The 25333-nt window shown below is 41.5% G+C and overlaps 2 protein-coding genes across 7 annotated transcripts in view; one reads left to right on the forward strand and one right to left on the reverse strand.

Annotated features, from left to right (window-relative positions):
* CFAP97 (cilia and flagella associated protein 97) overlaps window positions 1–7032 on the forward strand; it is a 36727-nt gene extending 29695 nt beyond the window's left edge. For all 6 annotated transcript variants that reach the window (XM_070599061.1, XM_070599063.1, XM_070599067.1 and 3 more), the window contains exons 4-5: window positions 2614–2764; window positions 3915–7032. In XM_070599061.1, coding sequence (XP_070455162.1) covers window positions 2614–2764; window positions 3915–4042 — 279 coding nt within the window. In that variant the 3' untranslated portion in view covers window positions 4043–7032. The remainder of the gene's footprint in view (window positions 1–2613; window positions 2765–3914) is intronic.
* A 9971-nt stretch (window positions 7033–17003) lies between these two features.
* Window positions 17004–21385, reverse strand: SLC25A4 (solute carrier family 25 member 4). Its single transcript, XM_008517287.2, has 4 exons — window positions 20770–21385; window positions 19010–19496; window positions 18331–18471; window positions 17004–17439 (listed from the first exon to the last, which is right to left on the reverse strand). Exons 1-4 carry the CDS (start codon window positions 21256–21258, stop codon window positions 17282–17284), a joined length of 1275 nt encoding a protein of 424 aa, XP_008515509.2. The 5' UTR covers window positions 21259–21385; the 3' UTR covers window positions 17004–17281.
* Between the last annotated feature and the right edge of the window lie 3948 nt (window positions 21386–25333).

Genomic DNA, 25333 nt, shown 5'->3' on the forward strand with positions numbered 1-25333 from the left:
AGTTTTACCCAGGAGTTACAAATTGCTGACTAGATTGAAATGCACAAACTTTTTATTTTAGGGTTTATAATGTAATCAGTACTTCATCTTTTGATATTGTTTGTACAAGCAAGAGCAATTTCTATATGAAATCATTCCTTAGGTTTTGCTTGGCTTGTTATGTTCATATGACACACATGTTCCATGTGATTTGGGTAGCTGAGCCAAATCATTTCTCTTTCACTTCCCCAAGTTTCTACTTGTAAACTTGGTAAGTGACGTATCAGGACTATGGAATGGGTTTACTTTTTGGCTTATTGTCAAATTGTTTCAAAATTGATTTTAATTATATTTATGTATTTTACATCTGATGAATAAGCATTGCAATTTTCTTATAATTTAAAAGAGAAAAATACACATCCAACCAAATAAATAAGTTTAGGGAATTAGGAGTTTATCTAAGAAATACTGATGAGCCAGCCCTGGTGGCCTAGTGGTTAAGTGTGGTGCGCTCTGCTTCAGCATCCCAGGTTTGGGTCCTGGGCGTGGACCTACACCACACTTATGTCAGTGGCCATGCTGTGGTGGCAGCGCATATACGAAAAGAGGAAGGTTGGCAGCAGATGTTAGCTCAGTGCGAATCTTCCTCAGCAAAAAAATAAAAAGTAAATTGAGACTTCTGCCAGCAAAAAAGCAAAATCAGTCGTTAATTGAAACTATCGAGTTTTCCGTCCTGTCCATTCCACCCTGCACAGCCCAATGGGTAGTTAATAGGATAATCAGATAAAACAGCGAATGTTGCTCTGCCCAGTAAAATCCATTGACAGTGTGATACACAGGAAGTTTCCTGCTCGGTTATGAATGTCTTAGTCAGACGTGCAGTAGTAGTGTCTTCCCAGGAAGTTATGAATTACATGACAGGATGGTATTTTATACTTTTTCTTCTATTCCTTCCAGTGGCTCATAGTAGCTATAAATGTAGGTAGAGAAGATAGAGTCTTAAGAGGTTTTACCACCTAAATTATACAGCTTCTCTGTCTACAAAAAGAGAAAGACAATATGTTATGATGGAAAAACCTAGACTTTACAGGTAGAACCATGTATAAATCATATCAGAGAACCACCAACTCTAGTTGGAGAAGCCTTCACTGAGGAGTTGGCTCTTTTCTAGCCTTTGATAGCTAAAAACGGAGGGAGGGCATTTCATGCCAAAAGAGTGGTGAGTGGGCTGGCTTCTCTCCGCTGGTCTGTCTGCTTCTTTGTGTGTTCTGCACCTCTGCCACTTGTCTCCAGGCTCAGTTTATTTCTCCAACACCTTCCCTTTCTAAACCTCTCTCCCTTTTCTAAACAGCTCTTCCCCTGAATATTTTGACTTGTTCTGCCATCTCGCCCTTCTCTGGAATCGCTCAGGAACACTGATAATGGAACCTCAGAATAGAAGGGCAGGGGCGAAACTGATAAGAGAAAAACGGTGGAGAAAAAATTCTGGAGATAGTTGGTGGTGATGGTTCACAATGACGTGAATGTGCCAAATGCACGGAACTGTGTGCTTACAAATGGTTAAAATTGTAAATTTTAGGTTATGTATATTTTACTGCAATAAAAAGGAAACTAAGCTGGGGAAGAAAGAAAAAAGGTTGCACAGAGAAAACTTGTCCTCTGACTGAATTCATGAGGCTGATTTTTTAATGTGACTCTTAGGGCAGAACAGCATTTTCTTTTCAAATAAAGATCAACTTGCCACAGAGAAAGTTTAAATCAATAAAGAAAATAATAAAACACAACCATGGATCAATTCCAAATCCATTTGGTCTACTTAAATATTCCTTTCTCAGTGAAAATCCAAAGAAACTTTCACCTTCTGCTTTGGGAAGAAAGAAAATAAAATTAGGAACGTTACGCATTAGAGCCGTACTGAATTGTATTAAAGAAACGATCACGATATTGGATACTGTGTTGCCTCAGCTAGTTGGTGTATATATCCTTTAGTAGTTGATTTTCAGACTTAACAGCAAAAAAAGGCTTTTTTCAAACTAAATTTTATGCTGAATATTTAGTATATAAAACAGACAATCCAGAAAGCACAGCTGGGCTGGTAGAAATTAAGAGAGGGAAGCCTGAGTGCGCTGCCCACTGGGCCTTCCCGCCCTGTCCTGGTAGCCCTGAGGCACTGCTGGAAAGCAACCAGGTTGAAGGTTGCGGCTCTGTGCTCATATGTTGAATTTATGTAGCTTAGATAAGTTCATGTCATTTCTAGAGTTGAACACTAGACTCTTAACATTATTCCTTCATGTCATTTCTATGAGAAAGTCCAGTTTAATGTATTTTAACTTAGAGCACCGTATCTAAGATTGTAACCTGACATAAAAGAAGAGAGATGTGCCTGTAATCAGTTGTTAAAATCATAATAATACAGGTTTTAATTAGCTGTAGGAAAGGAGAAAACCCTTAGATTTTCCTAAAAGTTTATTATTTGAAATACTTTTTCAAATGGTATGTCAACTGTGATGTAAGTCTTTTCTGCTTTATTTCATGAATTTCAGGTGCTAAAAAGTACTTATTTGTCTTTGCCATTTTAAAAACTATGGTTACTTATCTAATGTTGACTTTCAAATTGATTCTCTTTAAATGAAGGCTTTATTGAAAAGGCTTGAGGCTGTGAAGCCAACAGTGGGGATGAAACGCTCGGAACAGCTGATGGACTATCATCGCAACATGGGTTATCTCAGCTCATCACCGTCCTCAAGACGAGTGCCATCGACCCTCGGCCAGTATAGCCCACTAAGTAAGCGCATTCACAATTACTTTGTACTTGTTGGTATCTTTTACCCTTTTTAAAAAATATAACTTACATTCTTAGGAAAGAGTTTTAAAATGCTGACTTCTGGAATGCATTCTGTTATTTTTCACTGTTATGCTGTTATTTGTTTTATTTGTGTTCACTTAATTTCAGATTTCATTTACAGCATGTAATGGCAACATAGGAAAGAAACTAGGGTGAAGCAGTTGAAAATATCAATAGTTTCTTAGATAGTGGAGAGACTTTGAATTTCAATACATTTATTAAAGGAAGAAATGAATAGATATGAGGTTTACAGGTTGTTGAAACATTCCCCCTACCCGGTTAAGAATTATTAGTAATATCTTCCAGCCCTTATATGTGCTTTATCTTCCTCATTAGCTAACTAAAACACAAATTAGCAATCTGTAGAGTCATCAGTTATAATCCCTCTTACTGCCTGTTATAGGATCAGTCACACACCTAGCTGGTGGGGTAGCCCAGAGAATGTAGGCATAGAGTAACCGCTTAGTGCTAGGCTACGCGACACATAGAAAGGCCAGGAATTTCCCTTTACAGAAGTCTGTCATGTATGCATTCTAAACTATAAAAAGTAGGAGCTGATACTAAAAGAAAGTTGGAACCACTTATAATGCCACAGCTTCCTGGTGTTCATGTGAGTCTTAAACAGTCAAATGACTCTTAATTCCATTCATTCATTCGCCAAGCATTACTTCATTGGCGTAGTGACTAACGTAGGTCTTGTTCCAATAACTCATACTTGGTATTCTGCCTTGAATGTGGTAAATTATTTGTTGAATAGGTGTATAAATGGTTATACAAAGATTTTTGCTTTTTTTCTTTTTGCTTGAATCATTTGAGAAGCTGTTTAAAACATTTATTCCCACCCCAAAACTATTGAATCAGAATCCCCTAGTGTAGACCCTGGGTATGTTTGTTATTATATTTTGAAGTTCCACAGGGATTCTGAACTGCATTTCTGGTTGAAAATCATATTAGACTATTAAAAACACTCATGAGACAGGGAAAAGAATATAGTCTGGACTTAAAATTAGGAGAGGAAGTTTATCAGATGATGATTTATGTGTTTAGTTTAAAGAATTCAAATTATTTCTTGTTCTTCATAAATTTTCAGGAGGAGCTTCCAGGACATCCAGTGCCACCAGTGGGCTCAGTTGTAAGAGTGAGCGACCAGTTTTTGACACATCCAGTGGCCTGTTGCTAAGACCTAAGCCCCCTAATGTCCGTACAGCTTGGTTATAAAAACTCTTTGCCTTAAACATTGTTCATCCAATTCTTACTGAAGTGCTCTTGTATATTACTATAATTCTCTGTGTAAACATCTGTATACTGTTTTAAGCAATTGAAGGTGTACAACAGCAACTTGTAATTTATTATAATTCAATGCAAAATTGTTTTCAAAAAGACAATTTAATGTAAAATCAGTGTTTCCTATGAGGATGTATTTATATGAGATGTATGTGTATTTAATAGAGAAATGGTAGTATGCATGTATGTTTTCTCTATGTAGAAATAGATTCAGCTGTCCCACTGACAGAACAGTTGTGATGGTATCACCGCACATTGGACCCAGGATGTAAACTAGTTGTCATTTGATGTTTTTTTTCATTTCTTATAAGAGTTAAACCATGAGCATAGCTCCCAAATTTGACTTGGTTTTATCTTTGCTTTAGAACTCAGGTGGTGTGACTCATAACTTCATGTAAGACAGTCACACTTTCTTATGAAACGTCTTAAAATTTATTTTTATTGGTGGAGCTGATTTAGATCTGATGAGCAGATGGAGAGAAACTCGTACGGGGGCAGTCCTTGTGATGCACCAGAGGTATCCACTACCTCTGTAGAAGTGCGCTGAGGTACATCTTAAAAACTTGATCAGTCATTCCAAATGATTGCAAACTAAACATTAGAAAGTTCAGCTCAGAAGCTCCTCGTTCGTGTTTGTAACACGTTCAGGCAAAGTGCCGTTAATGACTTTGAGAAATGAGGTCGGCTTTAGAGCTCCGGTCTGCTGCATTGTCAGGAGTTTGTCCAAGGACCAGATCATCATAAGCAAAAGCTAGTATTTGTTGAATCAGCAAAATAGCACCACCAGTTCGAAGAGCCAAGAAGCAGATCTTGAATTGTGTCAGAACAGTGTTTTAAGTGTTGCTGTTAACAAGTTGGTATATTTACTATTTACTGTATTAAGAGAGACGATAAAAAAGAAATGCATTGTCTCATAGCTTTAGAAATTCTAGCTAGTGTTTTAAGGGCTGAAAAAGAAAACTAAAATATGAATGATAAAGGAAAAAAATCACCTATTTGTTGAGGCTACTTTCAATGTCAGCTCATTTCTTGTTTTGTTTGGGTTTGGGCTTTCGGATTGAATCCTGGAAGTATCATTTTTGCTGGTCCTGCTTTTAAAGGCCTAGTAAACTTAATGGAATTAGCAATGGCAAATAGCATGTAATATAGTTGACTTTGGAAATTAGAATATTTTTCTGTCACTCTCTAGGCTCTTATTTCATACAACAAAGTATATTTCAGTCATGTTTGTGTCTGCTGTCCTAGTTCTCACTGTTGTTCACGAATGGCCTTTCAGTACACCCTTAGAATGTATTGGAAAGTTTCTATATTAAGCGCCAAACCTTTCCTTTTTTAACATGAATTATTTATTTGTAGCCACAATAGGAAGATTTGTTTTTTATTTTGGGGGTTAATTCAAGCTCTGTAACATGTATGCTGAACTTACTTTCTTAACACTTTTGGCAGAAAGCCAAACTGCATTTTACTATAAACACAATTCACAATTTCTTGGTCTTCATTTGTATCAATAGGTTTTATTTAGGATAGGGCACATTAAGCCAGGAACAGTGGGGTTAAAAAATTCATGTAAACACAACCTGATGATGAGATTTTTGTGCTATAGTGTTCATTGTCATTTGATGCTCTGTTCTGGTGAAGAAGTTTTTACATCATGTAATGCTCTGCTGTATATTTAAACTTTAGTTACACTAAACCAAGGTTTTGTTTTGTTTTTTAACTTATTGCACTTTTAGTGTTTGTATAACAACCTATCTTGAAGGAAAGATAAAATAATGCTGAATTTAAAACTCAGCATTTGAACATGTGCCCCATGGTAAGTTAGCCAGTTTTTTAAATTGATTTTTAAGTTGTTAGGGAAAAAATATATATGAAACCTTTAATGTTCATAATGGCATTAGTTTCTGAGTGCATTGTGTATGGTCATGGTCTTTGCTGCCGTATATCAGGATACAACACATAATTCCATAGATAAAGCTGTACTTTGATTTAGATACTGATTTTGTGCCTTTAGATTTTACTACTTTGACAGGGGAGGTTCATCTAAGTGTTACTGATAACAGGCTTTCAACTTGAAGTAAAAGTCAGGAAGAGCAACAGTATTCATCTTGTCAAGGCAGAATTTACAATTCCGTTGTCATGATTACTTCATATGATAAATAGAAGGATAGGAGTTGGAAAGTGTGATAATCTCTGATATAAGTCAAGATACTTTGAAGTTGTTATGGTTTAAAGGGCATTTTTATGAAGGAATCATAAGGATACTATTTTCATTTTCAAGAACCTAAAAAAGTGAAGAATCATCTAGCACTACTTTATATTTGGTTCACTTGTACCTAATATATACACGTAGAAGATTTATATCGGCAGTTAGAAATTACACCAGTCCGAAGTCTAAAATTATTAGGCAAGATTCTTATTGAGAGTTATTGTCTTATCTGTCAAATGTTAGTTACCTCCTTTTTAATAAGATTCTATGAAAGATTTTGAACTATAAAAATTATTTCCTAAGGGATAGCTATAATCTCATGCTTCCCCTATTCCTTGGAAGCTGCTTTCTTAGCTACTACTCCAAATAAAATGTTCTGGTTTGCTTATAAATATAGTGTAATGCAGTTTTCAACCCATTAATCCAAATGTCCAAAATGGATATCTAGGCAAACTCTAAAAAAAAGGTGATTGTGATGGATATGACTGTGTGCTTCTCATCTTCAGATTCAAACACTGCACACTGTGAAACGTATTATGACCAATATAAAGTTGGAGACACAAGTTTATTATATTTTAATAATTAAATTCATAAAATGTTTAATATCTTAAATGCCAAAGCCTTAATCTACAAATGATTGTATACCATCCTAGAAAACGTGCTTAATGCTAATGGCTACTTTATTTCCACGAATAAAGATTAGTAAGAAACTTAAAAATCAAGATCCTTTTTTAATTTCTCAGTCCATTGTAATGTGTTTTAGGCGTGAAGAACTAGCTTGGCCCAGTGAAGAAAGAACGAAGAGTGAAAGGTAACTGAGTGTTGATCCTATGTCTGTCTCTCAAATGCATTGCCTTGTTCCCATTTTAAAAATTAGAATAATAACTTTTATGTGCCTTACAAGACTAAGAATTAGTGAGGATGAAGTTGGAAGGAGGGTATTTGTTATATCTTTGAAAGTATGACATTTATGTGGGAAAGAGTTAGCTTATAATTATGTTCTTGATCAACATCTCTTTAAACCACATCATCGAATTTGTTCTGTAAAATTGTTATGATGCTACAATGGACACTCTTTTCATAGCTTGAAGATGTATATTTTTGAAAGTGTCTACCCACATCAGTGTTTCATATGTATTATATGTATTATGAGTGATAAGAAAGACTTTTTTCCAAACTTGCTGCTAAAACAACAGTTTTGGAATTTTTTGATGAGAGTTTAATAACTACACTGCCATTGGAGTAAATCACTGAATAGCTCCTGCAGTAGTGTATTTGAGGTCTCAGCTACGGAGTTAAAGAGTGCCTCTGGCAAGTAAGATTACATTATAGCAGAAAATTTTACTTGATTTTAGAATTCTGGTGACTGTTTTTAATCCACTTAGAGATGTTTCTGGAGTCACCGTAATACAGAATGAATGTTCTGTGCCTCTATTTCAAAATCTGCTTTGTAAGTTCACGTAAGTTGCACTATTCTAGATGACATTCTTAAGGTTTTACTGATTTATAAAGTGGAACTGATGAGGTAACATAGTTTTACTATAATGAGACAGGATTTTTCCCTGTGAACCTAATTTCACATCTGCTATGATAGGATAGCAAAAAAATTTTGGTAGTCACCAACAAACAGTTAAAAACTGGTTCCAAATGCTTACAGTGTATGTTACAATGATAATCTTCACCAAAATCACACATCACATTTATTTCATGGATTTGGGGATTGCAGCTGATCTCCCACATTTGGAGTATGCTTTGTTTTCTTTATTTCATTCCAAGAATCTTTGTATTTCATGAAGAAAATACCCAGATTTAAGCAAATATATGTTTCCCATCCAGTTGTGTATCCTAACTACAATAACCTAACTCCCCCATTAATTCGAGAAGATTACATTTTAAAGTGTATTTGGGGAATGTGAGAGGGACGTGGTCTTTTAGGTTTATGTCCACAAAAAGATGACATTCCATAAATTTTGTTGTTAACTGTTTAAGGATTACAGGAATACAGAAGGGGGCACAAAATGTAAATGTTCCCCTAGTCTGTAGTCGCAAAGCAAACCCTGGGTCACCGCTTCCCAGATCAAGCGCTGGAGCCTCGCCCGAGCTCACAAGGTCCCCCGGGGCTTCCTCCTGTCGTTACTCCTCGCCTACCAAAAGGACGCTACCATCTTCACTTTTAACACCATGGTGTAGTTCGGCCTGTATTTGAGTGTCCTCCGAATGGGATTATAATACATTCTTTTGTGTCCGGCTGCTTTTGCTGAACGTATTTATGTTTGTGAGATTCTTCCCTGTTGTCGCATGTAGCTGTAATTCATTCTCATTTCTGTCTGATACTCTAGTGTATGACTGTGTCGTGATTTATTTATCCATTTTGTGGTTGATGGACATTTGAGGTGGTTTCTAGGTTTTTGACTATTACAAATAATGCTGATATGTCTGTAGATGTGTCTTGAGTACCTGTGCATCCCTTTTGATTGGGCATATACTCGGGAGTGGAGTTGCTGGTTCAAAGAGTCTACATATTTAGCAGATAATGCCAGAGTTTTCCAAGTGAGTGTACCAATTTACTCTCCCGCAGAAGGCTGTTAGCTCCTGTTGCTCCTCATCCTCACTAAGATTTAGTGTCATTAAGTTTAACCATTTGGGTGAGTATGTAATGATATCTCATGATTTTAATTGCATTACTCTGACTGATAATCACATTGAACACTTTTTCATGTTTATTGGCCATTGGAGTATCTATCGAAGTGCCTTTTCTAGCTTTTTGCCTATTTTTCTATTGGTTGAATGTCTTTTTCCTGTTGGTTTATAGGAGCAGTTGTATGTTCTGGATATGATACAATCCCGGTGTGAGTCATGTTACAAATATTTTCTCCCAGTCTGGCTTACCTTTTCACTGTTAATGGTGTCTCTGAACAGAAGTTCTTAGTTTTACTTTAGTCCAGTCTATCAGTCTTTTCTTTTATGGTTAGCACTTTATTAAATGTTGCATTTTATGAAATTTTCATTTACCCAAGAGCATGAAGACTCTGCTACATTATCTTCTGGCAGTTTTGCCTTTCACACTTAGATATGCAGTTCACTGGCATTGTTGATTGTCTATTTTTCACTAATTCTACTGTTACCTTAATTCTTTACTTCCAGCTTTATTCTTTGGGTTTAATTTGCTGTTATTTTTCTAACTTCTTGAAATGGATGTGTGGTTCACTGATTTCCAGCCTTTCTTCTTTTCTAATAGATGCACTGAAGGCTATAAATTTCTTCTGAGCATAACTTTAGCTGTTTTCCACAGTTTAATAACATGGTATTTTTATTTTCATTAAGTTGAAAATATTTTTGAGTTTCCATTGTGATTTCCACTTTTTAACCCATAGACTCTTTAGAATATATTTCTAATAGGATATTTTAAAGTTAATTTGTATTTTTGGTTTATATGAAAAATTGTAGGAAAAACTTGAAGCTCTAGGTCAGGGGTCAGCAAGTTATAGCCCATGGGCCAAACTCAGCAGCCCAAGAGCCCGTTTTTTGTGGCTTTTACCGTTTTTATAAAATGGTTTTTTAAAATCAAAAGAATATTTTGTGACATATGAATATTATATGAAATTCACATCTCAGTATCCGTACATAAAGTTTGATGGAACACAGCCATGCTCATTCATTGGTCTTGTCCAAAGCCGCGTTTGCAGTATGGCAGAGCTGTGTCATGTCAAAGACCATCTGGTCAACAAAGGCTGAAATATTTACTGAGGGCCGGCCCTGTGGCCTTGCGGTTAAAGTTCTGTGTGCTTTGCTTCAGCGGCCCTGGGTTCGCAGGTTTGGATCCCAGGTGCAGACCTACTCCCCTCATCAGCCATGCTGTGGAGGCACCACACATACAAAGCAGAGGAAGATTGGCACAGATGTTAGCTCAGAGTGAATCTTCCTCACACACACAAAAAAGCATTTACTATCTTGTCCTTCAGAGAAACGGTGTGTTGCCCCCGCTCTGCATGATATTTCCTTCCAGACAAGACTTGCCTTTGCTTGGGGCAGGCCGCAGGGGTGCTCACAGTCTCCGGCCGCCTTGCTCCAGTTAGAGGGGCTGAGAGATCTGGAGTTTGGCATCGGCGGCTGTGAGGGCCCCCACTTCCAGTTGGCTCACTGCAACACTGTCACCCTTCGGGGCCCAGCCAAAACACGGGAGGTTTGCCAGGGCCCCCCTTCCATGGCAGGCCCGGATTGCAGTTTTTGTCCCTTTCTCCCTGAGAGAATTCCAAACTCCTTTTCCAGTTCCTCAGCCTTTCAGCTGCATTTTCCACAATCTGCAGACGCCCCGTGGGGAAAACTGACCCCAAATACCAGAGTCACTTCTCTGGGTCGTCTTCTCCCAAATCTCAGCCCCATAATTTTCTGTGCCTTGTTAGCTCCCCAGTGCCATCAAACAGGTTTTTATTTTATATAGTTTTTTCTAGTTTTCAGAGGGAGCATTGGTTTGTATTACCTGGTCTGCCAATATGGAAATGCTTTATAAACCATAAACACACTTTGTTTTTAAAGATAATTTCTTAGATCTTACAGTGAAACTGCCCAAAGAATTGTGTTAGTCTTGAACCTGAAGGTGTTTGGGCAGCCGTCAATGAAAGAGCTGCATTTTCTCTCCCCTACCAGGGGTTGGGGGTGGTGAATAACAGGATCCTTTTTCATATGGTCCCCACCAATGACAGAAGCCTGAGGGGAGCTCCAGCCTCCTCCCTCTTGCTCACTCTCTGGCCCTTTTAAACCCACTCCAAGTCCCATAGGTGGTCCTCATGTCATCCTGCTGTTACCTTTGTTTCCAGCCATAATCCATTCTCCCCTCCGCTGCTGTCACCTTGCCCCACCAATCCACTCCGTACTGCTGCCAAAGTGCTAAAATGGAAATTTCATCCTGTCACTTCCTTGCTGAAAAAGTTAGTGCCTCTCTCTAGATTGTTGTATAAAATCCAGGGTCTTCAGAAGAGCACACTTAGCACTTGATTATTTTGCCCCTCCTCTCGTCGTTCCCCGCAGATCCCTTTCAGTCCTCCTTTCAGGACAGGGATGCACTTTAGTGTTTCACGCCCTCTGGGCCTTTGTAATGCTGAGGCAGGTGGGCTGCCTCTCAGCTTTCCACTATCTGTACCTGGCTAATGACTGTCCACTCACTGTGAAAACAGAACTCCCATATCAGCTCTCCCGGAAGCCTTCCTTAGTCTCAGCCTCCTCCAGGACCGTGAGTGAATTCCTTAAGGGCAGACATCCAGTTTTATTCGACTGTATGTTCTCGGGGTCTGCACAGTGTAGGTATTCCAATGATGGGATGAGAGGAAGGATGGGTCAGCTAACACAGTCCTGTCCACGCTTACCATTCTCCCTACTCTCACTCATTGGACTCAAATGAGTCTGTCTTTCCAAATTTGAAAAAGTAACTTCCCCTTATCTAACTGACCGTCTGGCTACTATCCTGTTTTTATTTATTTTTCTACTAAATTGAAAATGCTGTTTATAACTCTCTTTGTACACAGTGGTCCTTCTGCCTAGGCTGCCCCCATGTCTACCCTGGTACATTTGATTTCCAGAGACCCCGGGGTGAATACTCTGAATCTTCCCCTGACATCTCCCTGCAGCATCACCCGCCACATACATCCAATCATCGGTCACTTGGTTTCTCTCTCACCATCCCTCTGTTATGGGACTTACTGTATCCTGTGAGTTATTGCAGTACTTATTTATATCCTTCTTTCCTCTTTTAAGACTCCTCAATGACAGGGACTAGGTCAGTCTTTGTGGCTCCAGTGCCCGACTTACTGCTTTGCATGTATCAATGCTCAGCAAATGTGTGTGGAAGGAGTACGTATTGTCCCCCTTCAGCCCCACTCCCCACTCCCTCCATAACCTCTTAAACATCCTGACTTACATCCTCAGTACCATACTAATGTGTTCGGGTCACTAATGGCTCCCTCCTTGCCAAATCCCACGACCTTTTTCTCTCTATTTCATTCTTTGTTAACCTCTCTGCTGCATTTGGCATGATTGGCCCTCTTTGAAATAATCCTCTACTTTGATGTCACGTGGATTACCGCATTTATTTCTCGCACTTTTGCCTCTGATGACTTTGACTAGCATCTGTCTTTTCAACCCCTAATGGTGCCTCTTCTCCAAGTCTTGATCATCTTCTCTGTTGGTTTTATATTTACTGATTTTATTGATTCTTAAGGGCTGTTTACAAAAATGCCATATTTAAAATAGTTTCCAGGGGACAGCCCGGTGGTGCAGTGGTTAAATTCACATGTGCCACTTCTGCGGCCCAGGGTTTGGCAGTTCGGATCCCGGGTGTGGATCTCCGCACCACTTATCAAGCCATGCTGTGGCAGGTGTCCCACATATAAAATAGAGGAAGATGGGCACGGATGTTAGCTCAGGACCAGTCTTCCTCAGCAAAAAGAGGAGGATTGGGGGCAGATGTTAGCTCAGGGCTAATCTTCCTCAAAATAAATAAATAAATAAATAAATAAATAAATAAATAAAGTAGTTCCCAAGTTTCTCTTTCTTGTCTTCTGTACATAGTCCTTTACCTTTTGGATCCCTCTGGGCGTTTTCAGTTACTTCAAAATCATTATATCCGAAATTAAAGTCGTCGCCTTTCCCAAGTGCTGCCTCTTGGCTTCTGTTGCCAGCAGGGTAATGTCATTTCTTCTTAAAGATGAAGGCATAAAACCTTGGCATTCTTAACATTTTTCTTCAGTGTCTGTATCATGTCCTGTCCATTCTTCAAAATACAACACGTCCCTCATTTTCACTGCCATCATTCTAATCCACAGCTTCATCACACTGTGTCTGGATTACTAAAATAGGCCTTTTGGAGAAAGTTCAGGAATCACTGACTTAAGATTATATATCATATGGTTTGATACTTAAATCACATAGAGTCATCTGTTGACTTTAGTCTGTTTTACTTCTCAAATAAAGCAAAGGAAATTCCTTGAGGGCAAGGACCGCATCATGCTTTTGTATTGGCCACAGCATTCAGGCAAATGTGAAAACATAGTGTGTCACTCAATAGTACTGGGTTCAACAATGATTGCAAGAAATGGGGCAACTAAACTCCAATAAAATGTTTAAAAATGCTCTAGTAGAAGGCTACAAAAGTTAAAAATGAATATGTAGAACATAAAAATTATACAAAATGTTTTACGTGAGACATTGGTAATCTTACTGTAACATAGACTTAATATTGTTAGTAGTCGATTCTCATTGTTTGTGGTAGTTACGTCCTGCGATGTTACTGGGAATGCTGAAATAGCAAACACTGCACCATGGCTCCTAACGGAAATACAGGTTAGGTTCCTCCCAGCCTCTGGTCACATTTTGGTCAACCAATCAGTACGTAACCTTTTGTGTGTGTGTGTGTGTGTGTGTGTGTGTGTGTGTGTGTGTGTTTAAAGACATATTTAACACACATTGTTGATTGATTAACATTGAACTCACACCAACAGCACTGCAGCTCGTGGCTGAAGGAAGCCTAGTTGACACACGTATTTTCTCTGTAGGACATGTCTCAGCCTTCTTGCACTTAGAAACCCCGGATAGCACTACACTTGAGGGCCATTTTAAACAGTGAAATCACCAACAAAAAGCATGAAAAATATGGCATTAAATAGGTCATGACAGGCCTCTTTTCCTTGTTTGACGTCAGCGGGGAACGTGTGTGTCCAGCAACTCCAGTTTTTGCCACTCTGTGCATGTCCATGAATGAACACAAAGAGGGTAGAAATAATTTTTAGAGAGGAGGCTAATTTGCAAACGTGGGATCTGTGAATGAGGGTCGACTGAGTTCGTCATGGATTGATAAAAACTGATATTCAAGAGAAGCAGAAAAGTAAAAGGAACTTACGGTCTGATAGACTTTGTAAAATTGTATTTAAGGACTTCAAATTTGAATTTAAGGCAGCTGTAAATTTCATCCCTTACGTGACCCCAACAGGCTTGTCCACTCACTACCCTTTGTGTGTTCAGGACTCCACCCAAATGGGAGGGTTTGCTTTCCCCAAATACTCTCCAGATTCCCAATGGTTTTCAGATGCACCTTTTCCTTTTCATTCATTCTTGCATTCAACAAGTATTTATTCAACACCGTGTTATGTCCTGGGCGCTCTTCTAGGTTCCAGGCACACGGCGGTGAAAGAAGAATTCCTGCCCGGGCAGAGCTTATGTCCCCCCATAGCCTTCCACATTGTAGGTGTCTGTACATTTTGCCTCAACACAAGTTACACTGCATATTTCACACAAAGTAAAATGGAATGGAAGCAGTTATTCAGTTAATTGAGATTTAAACAAAAATCGTTGAAGCAAGTTTTCTTATAATGTGCAGTTACCATTATGGGCTAACTTCTCCTCTATCAGCCTCCATAGTTTTTCTCATATGTTCAAAATACGATGGCTAAAAAGATGAAGAGGACTATAGGTGAGGCTTTAACGGGGAAAATACATAAAAAATGCAAAAGACTTTTTTGGGGGGCCTGGTAAGAGGAGGACCGCATTTAGGGGCAGAGCTCTGTGGGGAAGGGGGCTAGGGATAGTTCCTGGGAGCAGGACTTTAACATCAACCCTTTCATCTTCCCAGCCCTTCAGTCATGGCAGCTTTGCACAGTGAGGGTGTGGGGAGAGGACTGTGAAGATGGGACAGTCAAAGGAAGTACTGTCTGTCCCTGGCCAGATGACAGCATTCCATCGGAGGCTTAGTGTTCTAGGAGTTCCTGAGAATTAAGGAGCTGTGGTGAGGAACTGACTCAGCAGGGTTCTTTAGACAAATCTTTCCCCAAGGGCACTAGAGGTAACCTTAGCAGGAATGGGGAGGCTGCCGTCTGGGTCACACGGAGAACGTAGACGGTGTGCACTACTTAACACATGTCGATTCCTGTTCACTTCCCGTTCCGTGCCAGGGGGACCAAATTAAAGAAGAGAAAACAATGTCGGCTCTGGGTTGGGCTGAGAGGACGGACTGTTCATTCATTGCTCTCAGTTCCCAACTGCTTTTTGTGCCCCTCCCCCCCGACTCTTAGGTTTGAAAATACTGAAAGGCTGTGCTGCCTTTTGGATACACTCCACAAAAGTATTTGTCCTACCAGCCTGCGCTGCTTTCCTTTTCTCCGTCAGCAGCAGAGTTTGGACTGTTCCTGTCACTCTTAGGGTGGAAAGCCACATGAGGACAATGCATCCCGAAGGCCCCTAACAACACACGCTTGTTGACCTGGCCTTGAGATGGGACTGAGGGACTTCCATTTTAGCTCGTTGGCCTTTTCCATCGGCAGAGAGATCTACTGGATTAGGGTAGACGTTAACCTTGGATGTGGTTTGGTCAAACACAGACCTTAGTTATTGTGGTAAAACAAGGCAGCCAATTTTGTCTTGGTGGGGTGGGGGGGCTGGGGTGAGGAGATGGAAGAGCTTGGGAAGGAGGGTACAGAACTGAAGGTACAGAGGTACCACCCGCCTCAAACCACCTGTCAGGAGAAACAAAAGACACGGGCCTGCCCTTCAAGCGCTGCCCAGGAGAGGGACTGCTCCCTCCAAATCACTCTCAGCAAGCCGGGACTCTATGAACTGTCTGGTCTTCTGGACCAAAAGTACGTAATTTCCAACTTGAAATTGTTATTTTCTTCTTGCTCACAAATTTATGAGTCATATTCAAAACTGACTCTTCCTCTAGGTCTTGATCAATCGTTACAGACAGGAAGTGCTGGTAGATCTTTCTATAACCATGTATCTCATAGTGGCAGATGCTTTCTATGCCCATGTATCCAAATCTAGTTATTTTCTTTCAAGGTCCACTCGTGCCACTCCCCCATTTCATCTCTGCCCTTCTAGTCCGACTCAACCAAGATTCACTGTATTATGTTACATTATTGAACAATGCCATGTCACTCCTCTCTCCTAACCCATATAAGCCTCTGTCAGGATGGGTTCCTGTCTTTTTGTATCCTCCACAGAGCCTAATCCACACTCAACACTAGCTTGCTAACTGATTTTCAATGAATACTGTCCACTTGTCATAAAATTCTAAGAATCACAATTCTCTAAAGACACTAAAACTGAGCACTTCTCAATCACGCAAAATTCCTGAAAGTGATTTAAAGCTTTTAGCAGAACCTCAGAATACCTAAAGACTGCATGAAATAAGGTGAGATTATGGAAGCCACAATCTGTGTTACCACTTTTGAGCCTACAGCAACATGGTATGAGATAAGATAAAGAGAGAGTGCATAACCTGCTTAAGTTTCAAAGCCAGCACTTTAAGCATTATAGGTACTCATATGACATTTAAAAGCTTGGTCACTGAGTTACAAATGAGTCATGCTACAAAATATGCATTGAGCCAGCTCTGATGGCCTTGTGGTTAAAAGTTTGGTGCACTCCACTTCCGTGGCCCGGGTTCAGTTCCCCGGTGTGGAACCACACCAGTCATCTGTCAGTAGCCATGCTGTGGCAGCGGCTCACATAGAAGAAGAACTACAAGGACTTATAACTAGAATATACAACTATGTACTGGGGCTTTGGGGAGGAACAAAAGAGAGAGGAAGATTGGCAACAGATGTTAGCTCAGGGTGAATCTTTCAAAAAGAAATATGCATTTATGGTCTTATTTTTTTAATCCGTTTAGTAGTTAATAAGAATTCAATAAAATAGAGAACGTGCATTAAGTGGTCTTTATTGATGTTTCACATTCTGTTTTCTTCATTATCAGCTCTTCAGTTAATTGTATAAGTATGATAAGTTATCTTTGCTGTGGGAATTTAAATGTAAAATAAATACAAAATACATTTGTGGTTTAATGAACGTCAATGAAGCATTTTTTTCCTGAGGTGTTCCTTCCAGTCTGGTTTTATCCCAGATGGTTCCTTTTACTCCCCTAGGAAGTCTATTACACCACACAATGGATCTGGAACCGAGGAACTTGAGTTTTAATGACCTTAGACGTACTTTTTGATCTCATCATACAACACCAATACAAAAGCACCGCCCATGCCTCTCAATACATTGGACCAGGCACCCTTGAAGAAAGCCTTGGGTCCTTCATCTTTGGCAATCTTCCTCCAGCAGTCCACTGTCCCGGTGTACATAATATCCGCTGTGGAAACAAATGCTGGTAAGGGCTCCATAATTCTGGAGGAAAGAGACTTTTCCTCTGTAAGACATCTGCACACAGTGTTACCAGTGTTAGACTCACATGGCCCCTTGAGCTTTAAGACCCAGCTCTACGCAACCTTCAGCTCACTTCCCCTTCCCTGCATAACTCTCAGGCAGGGTCTCTTGTCCTTCCTACTCCTTTAACGCAAGATCAAGTGAAGAACTGGGGCACTGAACCAGCTAATCCACAGATCGCCAAACCATAAAACAGGAAGGGAGCAGGGTGGAGCGGAAGGGTTAATTAAGCTAGGTGAGAAAATTGAGGTCTAGTCTCAGACAATACTGCCCAAGATTATACAGTTTAAAATAAAAGAGGTAATAACTATTAGGTTGAACCATATGAAGCTGATAACATTTGACTGTTTTTGACTTTAAAAATGAGAATTTCATATGTTTCAACCCATGGAAGCCAAAACTGTTTCTATGGCAACAGACCACTTCAGACCATCTCTCACCCAGCGAAATCACCCTCTCCCACCAATGCCTGTGATAACTAGATAAAAGAAGTAAGAATTATTTTTAAATAAGCTAGCTAATTACTTCAGTTATTTCCCCTTGTTTCTGCTCCTAGGCTCTATCATTTAAGATACCTAGTCAGGTTCACCTCTAAATATCCCATTTTTGACATTCTTATCATCTCTTTGTTAAAAACAAAAAAAATCTTTAAAGGAATAGCTGAGACTGTTAGGGGGGAATTAATTATAATCTTTCTTAAAAATCTTATCATATAATTTTAACAACTCACTTAGAATAGTGAAGACTGAAAAAGAGACCAAACAGTGTTCTCCTTGGGGAGAAAAATAAGATTGAGCTTAGCCCGCCTCGGACTTACCCCCTTTCCGGCCGGACTGCATCATCATCCTACGGCGGACAGTGTCAAAGGGGTAGGACACCAGCCCTGCCACTGCCGTCACGGTCTGGGCAATCATCCAGCTCACAATAATGTGCACATTCTTGGGGTCAGGCAACATCCCTGTGAGCAGAGCCAAGAAGCCAAATGGCCATGAAATGACTCCTCTCAGCAGCTCGGCAAAAAGCAAGGGGGGATGGAGAAGAAGCTACCGGACCTCCAACTTCATGCCCACCCTTCCGGAAGAATCCGCCCCTTGCCAGGTGCCTCGCAAATAACCAGGCAGTCAACAGAAGCTGCTGGCTGCCCTCTCTGGATCCAGGGAAGCCAGAGTCCTGCCCAGGGTACAGGGCATGTTGAAGTGGCTCCAAGTTAAACTCAGTGACCGATAGAGCTGTGGCAAGAGGGAGCGAGGCTCCCCCTTCTTCCTCTCTGAATAACTCAAGGCCAGAGTTTATTTCAGTAGAGGACAAAGAGAACCCTTTAGCTGTTTATCCATACCACGCCACCTCCTCATTCAGCAGCCTCAGTTTAGCCCAGGGACTAGAATAAAAACGAGATTAGTAAATATATCAGCCTTTGTGAGTTACAGATCCCTCAGGATCCTCTCTGCACACACCCTCCTCCTCCCCACACTGCACCCCCGATGCCCTTCTCTCACCCTTGGCAGTGTCATAGACCCCGAAGTAGGCAGCTCTGTAGATAATGATGCCCTGGACGGAGACATTGAAGCCCTGGTAGAGACCCCGAATGCCGTCAGACTTGAAGATCTTGGCGAGACAGTTGCCCAGGCCACTGAACTCACGCTGGGCAGCCCCCTTGCCCACGTCGGCAGCCAACCTGGTCCTAGCAAAGTCCAGCGGGTAGACAAAGCAGAGGGAAGTGGCCCCAGCTGCCCCACCAGAAGCCAGGTTACCGGCAAAATAGCGCCAGAACTGCTTGTGCCGGTCCACGCCCCCCAGGAAGATCTGTTTGTACTTGTCCTTGAAGGCGAAGTTGAGGGCTTGGGTGGGGAAGTACCGGATCACGTTGGCCAGGTTACCCCTCCAGAAGGAGAGAAAGCCCTGCTCCTTGGGGATTCTCACCACGCAATCAATGATCCCTTTGTACTGCTTCTCAGCAGTGATCTGCTTGCTGGCATGCTGGACCTGTGCCGGGAGGAAGGGGGAGGAGTTCGGTGGTAAAGGACGCCCAGGGCAGAGCGAGAAGGCAAGAGAACAGGAGCAAAAGAAGGTTTGCATTTCCTTGATTCCTTTTTCTAAAAAAAATGTATGGGGAAATCAAATGGATATTGAATAAATACAAATAAATGTTAGCTACCTGGATACCAAGGCAAAAAAGAAATCCAATTTTGCCTCAATTATCAGGGCATTGGAGAGAAAAGGTTCTGCCCCAAATAAATGACAAGATGATTTAACTGTATAAAGAGAGTCAATTATTTACTGCATTGGCCAGTCCAGAACTATACTAGGGGGTCACTGGGAGAGAAAAATGATTAACAATCCCTACCCCAGGGGCACCTGCTCTGGGTTAACAGACACGATGGGCAGGAGATGAGGATTCTCAGTCTCACTCTAGTCTCCCTGGGTGGGCACCAGATCTCGGGGTAGCAGATGTATCAGACGGAGGAGAATAAATCCACCAAGCATCAGAGCTTGACATTTTTCTAGCCGATTATCCAAGTCATGCATTATTGAGGGGTCTGTTGCTGTTGCGAGCAATTTGCTGGGATTTTTCTTGTTATTGATAATTGACTCCCAAATTGAGGAGGCCCAATTCCTCCTTGAGGGGCCCTTGCCTTTTGGGCAAGTGGAGAAAAACAGGATGGATGGGATGATGAGGTTAAGCCATTCCGAGACCAGGCTGAGGAGGAAAAGACTGGGGGCAGACTGAGTAAGGCCATCCGCGTTTATTCCGAAAATGCCTTCTTCGTCTGTAAAACGGGGAAAATAACTCCTATCTCACAGAGGTTATATAAACATGAATGAAATCATGCATGTGTCAGCTTATAGAATAGCGCACGCGACACAGTAGGCGAGTTCTGGAGTAATCATCATTTTGAGGTTTTCATCGTAAAAGGTGGGTGCAGGTAAGAGGGTGCAAGGGACACCGCAAATCAAAAGGTGAGGCCGACCTAAGCGGCCTCAGGGGACGGCCAGCGCTGCCCCAGGAGCAGGATCTGGCTGGCTGTAACCTACTCCGGGTGGGTTTCCATATATAGACACCCGAATGCGGGGCGCCACCCGACACCAGGAATCTGCTACTGACGCTGGACCCGTCTACGCAGAGGGCACCTTCGCCTCCGAGCAGGCCGGGCGCCGGGGCCCGGGGCCTAGCGCAGATGTCCGCGACACCCCCGGCCCGGCCCGCGCCCCGCGCCCTGCACCCCGCGCCCTGCACCCCGCGCCCGCGCCGCCCCACCTGCAGCAGCAGTTTGACCCTCTCGATGGGGGCGACCGCGGTCTTGGAGACGGCAGCGGCGACGCCGCCGGCCAGGAAGTCCTTGAGGAAGCTCCACGCTTGGTCACTCATGGTGACAGCCGGGCGCACACAGCCTCCGGGAGCCGCGCTCTCGCTCTCGCCCGCGCGCGCCCAGGCACCGCCGCCCCGTCTCCGACCCTGCGCGACGCGGAGGGGCCGCTCGCCTCGCCCCGCAGCCCGCCTTATATCCCCCGCGCAGGGTCTCGCGAGAGGAGGAGGGCCCGGGGCCCGGCGCGCGGAGCGCATTGGCTGGGCAGGTGCGGGGACCCCCCCCTCGCCGCCCCGCTCCCCGGCAGAGGGCATCGGGGGCGAAGGCGCTTCCGCGAGGCCGGGCTGGGCCGGGGGCTGTGCCCCCAGCTTGGGACGTTTAAAGGGCACATTCGTGTTATCTGTCCCGGGAGCGGAGGGAACAGCGTGTCTCGGCGGCATGCGGGCCGCTGTATTTATAGCATAAGAAGGCTTAGGCAGGGGCCGCCCCGGGGGACAGCGGCTTTCGGGAACCTGGGGCCTGCACGGGACCCGCCGCTGGCCAAGGCATGGCAGGCTCTTTTTTTCTTCTTCTGCCTTGTACCTTTGTCCCTCATCAGAGCTCCCGGCCTGGATATTTGGGCCTCTTCCAAGTTGCGCGCTCTCACAAATCCCTAAGATCCTCCAAAATAAGGACGAACGTCACTTGATGCTGGGATTACCCCATATAACCTGAGAACCTGCTGAACCCCCTCTTCTCTCCATTCAGTCGTTCGGTCATTCATTCTGCTATCAAAGAGTTATGTGTCTGGCGCTCCGTGCCTCCAGGAAAGGCCGAGGGCAGGGGGCCACTAGGTGAATACTTTTTTTTTTTTTAAGCAAATTGTGCGTGTGTCTGTATTTTGCTTTTCTGTTAGGTCAACCTGTCGCCCCATGACCCAACCTGATGCCTCCATGAGCGGGGACCTTGTAGGACACTCCTTTTGTAAATCCCTTAAGGGCTTCATGTGCCACTCTGCTCTTCACGGAATCTCAGCACATATTCTGGACGGAATGTTGTCAGGCAGCTGGCGGCTTCTTGAGGGTCAGTGCTGTTAACCTTCCCATCGGAGTCGCTGGGGAACCAGGATGTTAAGTAAGAGAAGGTCGAATCCTTGGCTGTGTTTGGCTCTTTTAAACAGGCACTTGAGCTTGGGGAGACATATGCTGTCTAGGCCTAAGAAATCGATATAATTATTATTTTTTAATATATTACTATGAGGTTTGATTTTCCTTAACCTGTTTTTTTAGCAGTTCATATACTTATACAAGTTTCCCAATACAGCTGTTCTTTCCTCTAGAATGATTACAATCAGTTTTTAACTCTAAACTCTTAGTTCTCTTCCCGTGTTTGTTAATGTTCTTTTGTACATTTGACAAAGTTTATTCATTTTTTTCATGAGCTTGCTGACGAATGCAGACATCGTGTTAGGTGTTTGCTGAGCTGCAGCTGTGTGTCACCTTGGGTCTGAAGACTTCAGTAGAGCAGAGGTCACTAGTTTAGAGCCGGGACTGCAAAGGGTATGCATTTATCCGAGTTCAGAAATCCAGGTGAGCAGTGTGAAAGCTTACAAAGTGTGAATTTACCAAAGTCAGAGCAGGCAGAAGGTCAAGAATTCAGGATAAACAGAAAAGCCATTTATGCATTCATTCAACGAACGCTTGAGCACTTATTGTGTACCAGGAATGAAGTTTGGCCCTGTGGATTCAATGTAAGGAAGATATGGCTCAGTCCCCAAGAACCTTAGCAGTGGACATATTTGTCGCTTGCTCAGCGTTATTTATCACAGCTTCACATATAGATTTCCATGGGTCAACATAATCTACATATCAATCTTTTTTTTTTTTTTAAAGATTTTTTTTTTTTAATTTTTTCCTTTTTCTCCCCAAAGGCCCCCGGTACATAGTTGTACAAAGCCCCCCGGTACATAGTTGTATATTCTTCGTTGTGGGTCCTTCTAGTTGTGGCATGTGGGACGCCGCCTCAGCGTGGTTTGATGAGCAGTGCCATGTCCGCACCCAGGATTCGAACCAACGAAACACTGGGCCGCCTGCAGCGGAGCGCGCGAACTTAACCACTCGGCAACGGGGCCAGCCCCATATCAATCATTTTTAATTGTAAGAGTGTACTGTATTCCATCCTGTTAATATAGAGCAGTTGGCTAAACCATTTGTCTTTTAACTGTGCATTAGAGATGTTTCTTATTTTTATTATGAAAAATAATGCCGCTTTGTAAATACTTTGCACGAATTTCACTTTCCCCCTTTTTTCCTTCTCATATATTCCCAAAATGGAATGGGTAAATTGAATGTTTAAGTTTTTTACTTCCTGCTGCATATTGAAAAGTTGGCCTTTCATGTTCATTGCATCATTATTCACAATAGCCAAGACTTGGAAATAACCTAAGTGCCCATCAAGGGAGGAATGGATAAAGAAGATGTGGTGTATATACACAATGGAATACTACTCAGCTATAAAAAAAAAAGATGAAATCTTGCCATTTGTGATGACATGGATGGACCTTGAGGGTATTATGCTAAGTGAAATTAGTCAGATGGAGAAAGTCAAATACCATATGATTTCACCCACAAGTGGAAATTAAAAACAACAACAACAAGCAAACAAACACATAGACACAGAGATTAGATTGGTGGTTACCAGAGGGAAGCGGGAAGGGAGGAGGGTGAAAGGGGTGATAGGGCTCATGTGTGTGGTGATGGATGGTAATTAGTCTTTGGGTGGTGTACATGGTGTAATCTACACAGCAATCAGCATATTATGATGTACACCTGAAATTTATATAATGTTATAAACTAATGTTACTTCAATAAAAAAAAGAAATGTGGAGCCCACCGGCAATGTAAACGGGCTCCTATTTCCCAGAGATCTTCCTCCAACACTGGCTTTAAAAAAAAATCTTTTAGTTATTTGTACCATCTTATGAGTTCTAATTTGTGCTTCTTTAACTGCTATGAAACTGTACATATTCCATATGATTCGATTTACTTTGTCAGGGTTTTCCTTTTGTATAAACTTTTAATCTTGCTTGACCATTTATGGAGTTAAAGTAGAGTATTTTTCTACATTTACAACAATTCTTTATATATTTGGGGCAATAAATACGTGTTGAGTATTTTTCATTTTGTTATTTTTCTTTTGATATTTAGTTTGTTACATTGTTCTAACAGTGTTATTTATTGAAATTTTAACAGATCCATATTATGGTGATACTATATACTTCATGTTCTGATGTAAGTGTGTCTCTTTTGTAGATATACTAGTCTATTTGCCCTACTGGGTAGTTAGTCTATTTTCTTCTACTTCTTTTGGTAGTTATTTTTTAAAATCTAACACTACTTTATATATTGTAAGGAAGTCTGATCCAATTTCATTTTCCTTCATACCATTCTCGAGTATCCCACTGCTTATTCATCAGTAGATATTTTCTTCTCTCCATTATTTGTCTTGTATTTCTAATTCTAGTTTGTCATGTAAGTTCTTATAATAGCTTTAATTTATGAGATCAAAATACCATGACATTTATTTGATCGTCAATCTTAAAAAAAGAACAACTTATATGTGATTCCACAAGCACTTAAAAAATAAAAAGTTTTTTCTGCTTATATGCCTGGATTTATTTTTGCTGTCAAATTGTTCGATTATTTAAACATCACAAGAAGATTTTTTAACAGATATTTAGTTAAATTAATTATTAACTTAATCAGTGTTATCAATTCAGGAAGTATCATCATCTTTGCTACACTTAATTTTACCAATCAGAATTTTTGATATGTTCCAAATGGGAGATATCATATTCCTCCTCGGCTTCTGTCCAATTATCCTGTCACGTCCGCAAAGCTGTATCGGGAATCCTTGACAAGAGGTTTTCTGTGGAAATTCATACACTGTCCTCTGCCTCCACGGACTTTCTCAGAAAAGAGAGGCCTCAGATGCCCTCAGGAGCATGAGCTGCCTGTGATCACAAGATCCGGGTATCACTTACACAGGCCGGGGAGAGAGTGGCGCTCAGCAGAACACGTGTCTGCCCCGCCGGTCCTGGTACTCAGTGGCTTTCTGCCAGTGTAAGAATGGACAAGGCATCTAGGAGACAGGAGAAAACTCTTTCAAATGTGGCATGGTATCTGGAGGCTGGGGGGATGGGGCAATGTAGAAATGAGAGAGGGCTTTGAACTACACTTTTGGGTTTTTACCGGAAACCTGTAAAGAATTAGTCTCATTTACCAAATCGGAAATAGAGAATGGGAGCTGCTAAAGAGTAAAAGGAAATACAGAAAAACACTTAAGGATTTGCTGATGGTGGTGATAACGCAATGCCTGTGTGTAGGCGTACACCTAAAGCTTAGGAATTAGAACACATTATCACTATTTGTTCACACGGTGAATTTCAGCATTCAGCAAAGAGGAATGAATTCTGAAATGTTATTTATTTATTTATTTTTACTGAGGAAGATTAGCCCCGAGCTAACTAACATCTGT

This window comes from Equus przewalskii, chromosome 28, assembly GCF_037783145.1.
Source record: "Equus przewalskii isolate Varuska chromosome 28, EquPr2, whole genome shotgun sequence".
Lineage (NCBI taxonomy): Eukaryota > Metazoa > Chordata > Mammalia > Perissodactyla > Equidae > Equus > Equus przewalskii.

Coding starts and splice junctions, on each gene's coding strand:
- SLC25A4 (XM_008517287.2), bottom strand. CDS start 21,258: ATGCCGCCGAGACACGCTGTTCCCTCCGCTCCCGGGACAGATAACACG. Junction 19,497..20,769: donor GGGTCAAACTGCTGCTGCAG/GTGGGGCGGCGC, acceptor CTCCCGGCACAG/GTCCAGCATGCCAGCAAGCA. Junction 18,472..19,009: donor GGTCTATGACACTGCCAAGG/GTGAGAGAAGGG, acceptor CTCTGCTCACAG/GGATGTTGCCTGACCCCAAG.